General features: G+C 40.2%; 1 protein-coding gene across 2 annotated transcripts in view; it reads left to right on the plus strand.

Moving 5' to 3' along the window:
• Nucleotides 1-407: 407 nt before the first annotated feature.
• Nucleotides 408-11,769, plus strand: part of plod3 (procollagen-lysine, 2-oxoglutarate 5-dioxygenase 3) — a 34,182-nt gene continuing 22,820 nt past the window's right edge. For both annotated transcript variants that reach the window (XM_063014901.1, XM_063014903.1), the window contains exons 1-3: nucleotides 408-578; nucleotides 10,683-10,774; nucleotides 10,850-10,986. In XM_063014901.1, the coding sequence (XP_062870971.1) occupies nucleotides 497-578; nucleotides 10,683-10,774; nucleotides 10,850-10,986 (311 nt within the window). In that variant the 5' untranslated portion in view covers nucleotides 408-496. The remainder of the gene's footprint in view (nucleotides 579-10,682; nucleotides 10,775-10,849; nucleotides 10,987-11,769) is intronic.

Raw genomic sequence — 11,769 nt, forward strand, 5'->3', positions numbered from 1 at the left:
ACAGTGTGTGTGTGTGTGTGTAGTGTGTAGTGTGTAGTGTGTGTGTACAGTGTGTGTGTGTAGTGTGTAGTGTGTGTGTACAGTGTGTGTGTGTGTGTGTGTGTGTGTGTGTATACCCTCCGCCCTGCAGCTCGCGCTGAATCAATAACGCGGCTGTGTGAGCGCTCGTGAGATTCCACACGCGCGCACGCGCGCTCCGGCTCCCCTCTCACACGTGGCACGAGACTCTCGCGAACTTTCCGCGTCCTGGAGGGCGGGACTTTCTGCAGCGAGCCTGAACCCATCTGTCCCGCTCTGATTGGCTGTTTACCCGTCAGTCACAGTCCCCCCGCGCTGTGATTGGTCAGAGATCAGATACGAACTCGTCATCTCCGTTACAGTAACGGAATCAACAGCGCAAACCGGGACCGAACCTGGAGAACCGAGGCGCGCTGCACTCACCGCTGTTATCGCTCAGTTCAGCTGAATTCATGTTATTATTGTGAGTGAGAGGAGGATGATGATGGAGTTCCGCTTCCTCGTGCTGTGTATCACCGTGCTGCTGCAGTCGGTACCGGAGAGAGCGCGAGCTTCACCTGGTAAATATAACCATTACTAACCGTTACACACACACACATTCACCTGGTAACTATAACCATTACTAACCGTTACACACACACATTCAGCTGGTAACTATAACCATTACTAACCGTTACACACACACACATTCACCTGGTAACTATAACCATTACTAACCGTTACACACACACACATTCACCTGGTAACTATAACCATTACTAACCGTTACACACACACATTCAGCTGGTAACTATAACCATTACTAACCGTTACACACACTATACACACACACTCACCTGGTAAATATAACCATTACTAACCGTTACACACACTATACACACACATTTACCTGGTAAATATAACCATTACTAACCGTTACACACACACATTCACCTGGTAACTATAACCATTACTAACCGTTACACACACACATTCACCTGGTAACTATAACCATTACTAACCGTTACACACACACATTCACCTGGTAAATATAACCATTACTAACCGTTACACACACACATTCACCTGGTAAATATAACCATTACTAACCGTTACACACACTATACACACACATTCACCTGGTAACTATAACCATTACTAACCGTTACACACACACATTCACCTGGTAAATATAACCATTACTAACCGTTACACACACTATACACACACATTCATCTGGTAAATATAACCATTACTAACCGTTACACACACTATACACACACATTCACCTGGTAACTATAACCATTACTAACCGTTACACACACACATTCACCTGGTAAATATAACCATTACTAACCGTTACACACACACACATTCACCTGGTAAATATAACCATTACTAACCGTTACACACACACTATACACACACATTCACCTGGTAAATATAACCATTACTAACTGTTACACACACACACACACACATTCACCTGGTAAATATAACCATTACTAACTGTTACACACACAGTCCAAACTTTCTGTTTCATTCAGAATGATAAACTCTATTTCCCACAATGCACCGGTGTAAACACTGTTGCTAACATTGAGCACTTTGTTTACATTTAGAGGATTAATGAGCTGCACGCGCTACATGTTATTAATCACCTCACATCACAGGACTGATTCAACACCAACAGAAGAGTTTAACACTGAACACAGTCGGTTACAGCACCGGTTATAAATACCTTCACTCACAGGGCTACTGTACACTACAACTCTAATACCAGTGTTTATAGCACACTAATACCAGTGTTTATAGCACACTAATACCAGTGTTTATAGCACACTAATACCAGTGTTTGTAGCACACTAATACCAGTGTTTATAGCACACTAATACCAGTGTTTATAGCACACTAATACCAGTGTTTGTAGCACACTAATACCAGTGTTTATAGCACACTAATACCAGTGTTTATAGCACACTAATACCAGTGTTTATAGCACACTAATACCAGTGTTCATACAGTGTAAGTGTTTATACCACAGTAATACCAGTGTTTATAGCAGTGTAAGTGTTTATACCACAGTAATACCAGTGTTTATAGCACACTAATACCAGTGTTTATAGCACACTAATGCCAGTGTTTATAGCACACTAATACCAGTGTTCATAGCACACTAATACCAGTGTTTATAGCACACTAATACCAGTGTTTATAGCACACTAATACCAGTGTTTATAGCACAGTGTAAGTGTATATACCACAGTAATACCAGTGTTCATAGCACACTAATACCAGTGTTTATAGCACACTAATACCAGTGTTTATAGCACACTAATACCAGTGTTTATAGCTCACTAATACCAGTGTTTATAACACAGTAATACCAGTGTTTGTAGCACACTAATACCCGTGTTTATAGCACAGTGTAAGTGTTTATACCACACTAATACCAGTGTTTATAGCACACTAATACCAGTGTTTATAGCACACTAATACCAGTGTTTATAGCACACTAATACCAGTGTTTATAGCACAGTGTAAGTGTTTATACCACACTAATACCAGTGTTTATAGCACGCTAATACCAGTGTTTATACCACACTAATACCAGTGTTTATAGCACACTAATATCAGTGTTTATAGCACACTAATACCAGTGTTTATAGCACAGTGTAAGTGTTTATACCACACTAATACCAGTGTTTATACCACACTAATACCAGTGTTTATAGCACACTAATACCAGTGTTTATAGCACACTAATACCAGTGTTTATAGCACAGTGTAAGTGTTTATACCACACTAATACCAGTGTTTATAGCACACTAATACCAGTGTTTATAGCACACTAATACCAGTGTTTATAGCACACTAATACCAGTGTTTATAGCACACTAATACCAGTGTTTATAGCACACTAATACCAGTGTTTATAACACAGTAATACCAGTGTTTGTAGCACACTAATACCAGTGTTTGTAGCACACTAATACCAGTGTTTATAGCACAGTGTAAGTGTTTAAACCACACTAATACCAGTGTTTATAGCACACTAATACCAGTGTTTATACCACACTAATACCAGTGTTTATAGCACACTAATACCAGTGTTTATACCACACTAATACCAGTGTTTATAGCACAGTGTAAGTGTTTATACCACACTAATACCAGTGTTTATAGCACACTAATACCAGTGTTTATACCACACTAATACCAGTGTTTATAGCACACTAATATCAGTGTTTATAGCACACTAATACCAGTGTTTATAGCACAGTGTAAGTGTTTATACCACACTAATACCAGTGTTTATACCACACTAATACCAGTGTTTATAGCACACTAATACCAGTGTTTATACCACACTAATACCAGTGTTTATAGCACACCAATACCAGTGTTTATAGCACACTAATACCAGTGTTTATAGCACAGTGTAAGTGTTTATACCACACTAATACCAGTGTTTATAGCACACTAATACCAGTGTTTATAGCACACTAATACCAGTGTTTATACCACAGTAATACCAGTGTTTATAGCACAGTAATACCAGTGTTTATAGCACACTAATACCAGTGTTTATAGCACACTAATACCAGTGTTTATAGCACACTAATACCAGTGTTTATAGCACACTAATACCAGTGTTTATACCACACTAATACCAGTGTTTATAGCACACTAATACCAGTGTTTATAGCACACTAATACCAGTGTTTATACAGTGTATCACAAAAGTGAGTACACCCCTCACATTTTTGCAGATATTTATATATATCTTTTCATGGGACAACACTGACAAAATGACACTTTGACACAATGAAAAGTAGTCTGTGTGCAGCTTATATAATAATAATAATAATAATAATAATCCATTTTATTTATGGCACCTTTCAAAACACTCAAGGACACCTTACAAAAGCAAGAAAGTAACAGACATCAATAAACCATTAAAATCTAATAGAAAAATCAATAAAGATAAATACAATAAAATCAATACAATCTCTAAACAGTCAAATGTAATCACTATTAAACAAATATTGGGGTAGTAGTACCAATCAAGTTTGAAAGATTAGTAGTAGGCTAGCTTGAAGAGGTGAGTTTTAAGTTGGGATTTAAAAGTAGAGAAACAATCGATAGTACGGATATGGATTGGGAGGGTGTTCCAGAGAGAAGGGGCAGAGTGGCTAAAAGCCCTCGCACCCATAGTCGACAGGCGGACAGAAGGAATAGAAAGCTGGAAGGCTGAGGAAGACCTAAGAGTGCGGGTGGGATTGTAGAATTGGAGTAAATCGGAGATGTAAGAGGGTGCTAGACCATGTAGAGCTTTGAATGTGAATAACAAGATCTTAAAGTGTATGCGATAATTTACGGGGAGCCAGTGAAGCTGTCTGAGAACTGGAGTGATGTGATTAGTTGAGGGTGAGCTAGAGATAATCTGTGCAGCGGAGTTTTGGACTAGTTGGAGTTTTTGTAATGATTTATGAGGTAAGCCGAATAGGATTGAATTACAGTAGTCAATTCGGGATGTTACCAGCGCATGGACGAGAATGGCAGTACTTGTTTGACTGAGGAACGGGCGTAGGCGGTTGATATTCCTTAAGTGGAAGTAGGCAGATCGTGTAATGTTATTGATGTGTGCTTTGAAAGAAAGATGACTGTCAAGAACAACACCCAGGCTTTTAACCTGGGAAGAAGGCGAAATGACAGAGTTTTCAAAGTTCAAAGTAAACGATTTGGTTTTGGCGAGAGTGGTCTTAGTTCCCACAAGGAGAATTTGAGTTTTATCTGTATTAACCATCAGGAAGTTTTTAGAGAACCAGTTTTTAGTTTCGTCTAAGCAGTCAGATAGGGTAGAAGGTGGGAGCAAGGCATTAGGTTTAGTGGATAAGTATAGTTGGGTGTCATCAGCATAACAGTGGAATTGGATTTTATGTTTTTTAAATATTTGACCAACAGGTAGAAGGTAAATAATAAATAAGAGAGGTCCTAGAACAGAGCTCTGTGGGACACCACAAACAACTTCAGATGGGTGAGACTGAAAATGTTTGAGTTGAACGAACTGGCTACGACCATTAATATAGGAGAAAAACCATGCAAAAACAGTATCAGTAAGTACAATTGATTTGAGGCGGTCCAGCAAGATTTTGTGTGAGATAGTATCGAAGGCCACCTTCAGATCTAGAACAATGAGAATGGTTAGCAAACTAGAGTCAGCTGCCACTAGAAGGTCATTAGTTATTTTAAGAAGTGCCGTTTCTGTGCTATGTAGAGGGCGAAAACCAGACTGGAAAGCCTCATATAAATCGTTGTCTATTAGATATTTATGAACTTGAGCAAAAACAACTTTCTCAATAACTTTCGAAATAAAAGGTAGATTAGAAATAGGACGAAAGTTATTTAGGTCATTGGGATCCAAGCCAGGTTTCTTAAGTATGGGTGTAATAGTTGCCATCTTGAGAGGGGCAGGAAGAGAACCAGAAAGAAGAGATGATTGAACAATGGCAGTAATAGGAGTACACAGAGAGGAAACGCAAGATTTGACAAGGTTTGTAGGGAGAGGATCAAGAATGCAGGTTGAAGGTTTAGATTTTTGGATAAGGCGGGTTATTTCAGTTATAGAAGAAGTTCAAAAGTAGATAGGGAACAAGAACATAGTACATGAGCAGTTGTACAGTCATAGCTTATAGTATTAACAGGTGGAGAGTACAGCTGCTGGTGAATATTTTGGATTTTGGAATTGAAGAATGACATAAACTTGTCACACAGTTCAGTTGAGTACATGTGGTTAGGTAAAGTGTCCGGTGGCTGCAAAATGTTATTCACAGTAGAAAAAAGTGCACGGGTGTTACCCTCAAACGCCCTAAATAGTGATCCATAGTAGGTAGATTTGGAAGCCGAGATAGCATCTTTATAATGCAGTAGGTGGTTATTATACATTTCCTTGTGCACAGTAAGTCCACTTTTCCTATACAGGCGTTCGAGCTGTCGTGCCCTTGATTTTAGTTGTCGTAGTTCAGTAGTGTACCATGGTGCAGTGCGAGTAAATGAAACAGTTCGTGTTTTTAATGGGGCAAGATTATCCAAGAGATTATGCAGCTCTGTGTTGTAATGAGAGATGAGGTCTTGGGTAGAAGCAGATCCATAGTTCCAATGGAGAGCACTGACTCCCGATGATAGGGCAGTATGATCGATGTTCTTGATATTACGGAATGAGATGGCCCGAGGACTCGTTTTAGCTGATGGCAGTGTCACAGTAAAAGAAATCAGGTGATGATCAGAGATAGGAAGATCTGAAGCAGTACAATTCAGAGGGGTTACTCCAGAACAGCAGATGAGATCTAGAGTATGCCCCTTGCAGTGGGTTGGAAAGTCCACATGTTGCTGCAGGCCAAAACCATCGATGCATGACAAGAAATCTTTTGTAAATGTATTGTTTTTGTTGTCAATGTGGATGTTGAAGTCTCCGAGAACTATTGTGTTCGGTGACATAGAGCAGAGTGAAGTTAGGAAAGTGGAAAAATCATTTATAAAATCAGTATTATGCTTAGGTGGTCGGTAGATTGTGGCCAAAATAGTAGGTATTGGTCCATTAATTTGGATAATAGTTGATTCAAATGAAATATGAGGAGGAACAGACACTGAGGTCACTTTCCATTTCTTACTGTAGAGGGTAGCAATACCACCTCCTCGCCCAGTGGTGCGAGGTTCACAGGTAAAGGCAAACCCGGGTGGAATGCATTGATTTAATTGAGAAAACTCACCAGGTTGTTGCCATGTCTCGGTCAGGCAGAGAAAATCAAATTTATGATCGGTTAGCAAATCATAGACCAAAGAACTCTTGTCAGAGAGCGAACGGATATTCAGTAGACCAATGTGAAGAGAGTTCAGACTGTGTACGGTGCTTGGCGACCTAGCCAAGGTAGCCAGCACATCCCGGTTAACAGACCGAGTACGGCGTCTGCTGGGTGAACGGGGTAGAGTTGACCAAAGAGACCTTATCGGTTTGCTATCGTCAATTTTGTAATTTCGATGAGAGCCACGATGGATATATTTACGACGTGGAAGTAGGGCTGTCGCGGTGAAAGAATTTCCCCTTGCGATATTCAACCTGTCTCAATATCGCGGTATGCGGTAATATCGCCATTTTTTTTTGTTTTTGAAAATTACTTAATTTATCTGGATTTTAGAGCTATATAAACAAGCTTTATTGTTGGGCTATGATTCGGTATATTATTGCTTTATAATGATAAAGATGAGACAGCTTTAAGACCAATGAAATGCGTGTTTATTGTTAAATACAGAACAGAGCAGGGATGCGCGTCTTTTCTCTATTAAAAAATGTTTAAATAAGCTTCTAGCTTAGGATAGATATACACTGTGAAACGAAAAAAAAGTGTTTAGGCTAAATATTTTAAATGCACATCTAATCAAAATATGGTAAAAAAAAAAAAAGAATAAAGTCTGTAAGAGTTTAAACCTGCGTTATCATGCGCGCTAGAAGAACCAACATGTTCACCTGATGTGTTTTAGAGAGAATCTGAGTGGGGTAGCGATGTTCCCCTCGGTACTAAAACTCTCTCTGATGGGGCTCGTTACACTAATACACGTGTACTGTACCTGCATGCGACTTTACAATGCGACAAACTATCTATTTAGTAAGTATAATTAACATAACAATATATACTACATTTCAAGTTATTATTCGTTTCAATACATTTTTATTCAACGAAAAAATACATTTAAATCATTCCAGCAAGCCAGCAAGAGAATATTTGCAGGCTGCAATTCCATATTAACTGTCATTAAGTGTTTTAGTTCACCAAGCCTGTTTGAATATAGTCTAAATTACAAGTATTTACTGAGTGTGAACTCAATTTGATCATTAATAAACTTGCCTATAATTCCTGTTGCGATTGTTTTCATTTTAAAACACAAAGCCTGACACTCAGCAGCAACGCATGAGAACAGGTGGCGGGAAAATGTGGCTCCTAGCTCATTTTCATTATGAATTTATTTAACATTTATTACGCCCGAATGTAAGCGTATAAAACAAGATGGACTTTGCAACAATATAAATAAAAAAAAAGGAGAAGAAAGAAAGAAAAAACGTGAATATCGCGGTGTTGCGGTTGTCCAGCATGCCCTGCGGTTGGCTGGTCTGCGGTTAAAATTGCGGTTAGCGCGACAGCCCTACGTGGAAGGTGAGCAATATCCAGGTGTGAAAACAAAGATGATGACGGCTTGAGGGACGGGATCCGGTAACGGAGTTGGAGAAGTTCCATAGCTGTATATTTTAGAGTGGACATCGTTTGTTGTAAGATGGGAGCAAAAAGCGAAAGCCAGACGAGAGATGTCCACAGTGGGGGCAGAGCAGAGTGAAGAAGGGCGATGAAGCAGGACATAAACAAAAGTACCGGTAGCAGATGATAACTCCAATGCTAACTCAAGGTATAGTGCTATTATCCAACAAGGCGCAGATATTTTATGATTAAAAATAAATAAATAGAGCGACAGGAGCGGTAGTGATCACAGGAGTGTATAAAAATATGAAAAAGAATGAAAAATACAATAAAAATACGATAAAATACGATAGTGGTAGCGGCAGCCAAATGCGCCAGCGTCCACCATCACCATGACAACCATAACAGTGTAAATTTATTCTTCCCTCAAAATAACTCAATATACAGCCATTAATGTCTAAACCACCGGCAACAAAAGTGAGTACACCCCTTAGTGAAAGTTCCTGAAGTCTCAATATTTTGTGTGGCCACCATTATTTCCCAGAACTGCCTTAACTCTCCTGGGCATGGAGTTTACCAGAGCTTCACAGGTTGCCACTGGAATGCTTTTCCACTCCTCCATGACGACATCACGGAGCTGGCGGATATTCGAGACTTTGCGCTCCTCCACCTTCCGCTTGAGGATGCCCCAAAGATGTTCTATTGGGTTTAGGTCTGGAGACATGCTTGGCCAGTCCATCACCTTTACCCTCAGCCTCTTCAATAAAGCAGTGGTCGTCTTAGAGGTGTGTTTGGGGTCATTATCATGCTGGAACACTGCCCTGCGACCCAGTTTCCGGAGGGAGGGGATCATGCTCTGCTTCAGTATTTCACAGTACATATTGGAGTTCATGTGTCCCTCAATGAAATGTAACTCCCCAACACCTGCTGCACTCATGCAGCCCCAGACCATGGCATTCCCACCACCATGCTTGACTGTAGGCATGACACACTTATCTTTGTACTCCTCACCTGATTGCCGCCACACATGCTTGAGACCATCTGAACCAAACAAATTAATCTTGGTCTCATCAGACCATAGGACATGGTTCCAGTAATCCATGTCCTTTGTTGACATGTCTTCAGCAAACTGTTTGCGGGCTTTCTTGTGTAGAGACTTCAGAAGAGGCTTCCTTCTGGGGTGACGGCCATGCAGACCAATCTGATGTAGTGTGCGGCGTATGGTCTGAGCACTGACAGGCTGACCCCCCACCTTTTCAATCTCTGCAGCAATGCTGACAGCACTCCTGCGCCTATCTTTCAAAGACAGCAGTTGGATGTGACGCTGAGCACGTGCACTCAGCTTCTTTGGACGACCGACGCGAGGTCTGTTCTGAGTGGACCCTGCTCTTTTAAAACGCTGGATGATCTTGGCCACTGTGCTGCAGCTCAGTTTCAGGGTGTTGGCAATCTTCTTGTAGCCTTGGCCATCTTCATGTAGCGCAACAATTCGTCTTTTAAGATCCTCAGAGAGTTCTTTGCCATGAGGTGCCATGTTGGAACTTTCAGTGACCAGTATGAGAGAGTGTGAGAGCTGTACTACTAAATTGAACACACCTGCTCCCTATGCACACCTGAGACCTTGTAACACTAACGAGTCACATGACATTTTGGAGGGAAAATGACAAGCAGTGCTCAATTTGGACATTTAGGGGTGTAGTCTCTTAGGGGTGTACTCACTTTTGTTGCCGGTGGTTTAGACATTAATGGCTGTATATTGAGTTATTTTGAGGGAAGAATAAATGTACACTGTTATATAAGCTGCACACAGACTACTTTTCATTGTGTCAAAGTGTCATTTTGTCAGTGTTGTCCCATGAAAAGATATACTTAAATATCTGCAGAAATGTGAGGGGTGTACTCACTTTTGTGATACACTGTAGCACACTAATACCAGTGTTTATAACACAGTAATACCAGTGTTTATATCACACTAATACCAGTGTTTATACCACACTAATACCAGTGTTTATACCACACTAATACCAGTGTTTATACCACACTAATACCAGTGTTTATACCACACTAATACCAGTGTTTATAGCACACTAATACCAGTGTTTATACCACACTAATACCAGTGTTTATACCACACTAATACCAGTGTTTATAGCACACTAATACCAGTGTTTATATCACAGCAATACCAGTGTTTATATCACAGTAATACCAGTGTTTATAGCACACTAATACCAGTGTTTATATCACAGTAATACCAGTGTTTATAGCACACTAATACCAGTGTTTATAGCACAGTGCTAGTGTTTATACCACAGTAATACCAGTATTTATACTGTAGTTGTAGTGTTTTATTCGTCACCAGGATGGCTAATCATGCACTGGTGTTTATAGCATCGTAGTGCTGTATTTATACTGTAGTTCCGGTGTTTACAGATGAGCTGTTGGTGATCACCGCGGCGACAGAGGAGACAGACGGTTTTAAGAGGTTCATGAGAACAGCGCGTCAGTTTAACTACACGGTGAAGGTGGGTCTTTATTTCTGTTCATGTTACCTAGTGGAGGTGATGTGTGTTATACAGTGTGTGTGTGTGTGTGTGTAGGTGCTTGGTCTGGGTGAAGAATGGAGAGGAGGTGATGTAGCTAAGACTGTTGGTGGAGGACAGAAGGTTCGCTGGTTAAAGAAGGAAATGCAAAAACACAAAGATAAATCCAACACGGTCGTCATGTTCGTGGACAGGTACACACACACACACACACACACTGGTGCTGATACTGATTTACGTGATAATGCTCATGATGATGATAGTAACGGTGATGATGAGAACGGTGATGATGATGATGGTAACAGTGATGATGAGAACGGTGATGATGAGAACGGTGATGATGATGATGATGATGATAGTGATGATAGTGATGATGATGATGATAGTGATGATGATGATGATAATGGTGATGATGGTAACGGTGATGATGGTAACGGTGATGATGGTAAAGATGATGATGATAACAGTGATGATGATGGTAATGGTAATGATGGTAACGGTGATGATGATGGTAATGGTGATGATGATGGTAAAGGTCATGATGGTGATGGTAAAGATGATGATGATAACAGTGATGATGATGGTAATGGTAATGATGATAACAGTGATGATGATGGTAATGGTAATGATGGTAACGGTGATGATGATGGTAATGGTGATGATGATGGTAAAGGTCATGATGGTGATGGTAAAGATGATGATGATAACAGTGATGATGATGGTAATGGTAATGATGATAACAGTGATGATGATGATAACGGTAATGATGGTAACGGTGATGATGATGGTAATGGTGATGATGGTAATGGTAAAGATGATGATGATAACAGTGATAATGATGGTAACGGTAATGATGGTAACGGTGATGATGATGGTAATGGTGATGATGATGGTAAAGGTCATGATGGTAACGGTGATGATGGTGATGATGGTAATGGTAATGATGATAACAGTGATGATGATGGTAACGGTAATGA

Source organism: Trichomycterus rosablanca, chromosome 19, assembly GCF_030014385.1.
Source record: "Trichomycterus rosablanca isolate fTriRos1 chromosome 19, fTriRos1.hap1, whole genome shotgun sequence".
In the NCBI taxonomy this organism is placed as follows: Eukaryota; Metazoa; Chordata; class Actinopteri; order Siluriformes; family Trichomycteridae; genus Trichomycterus; species Trichomycterus rosablanca.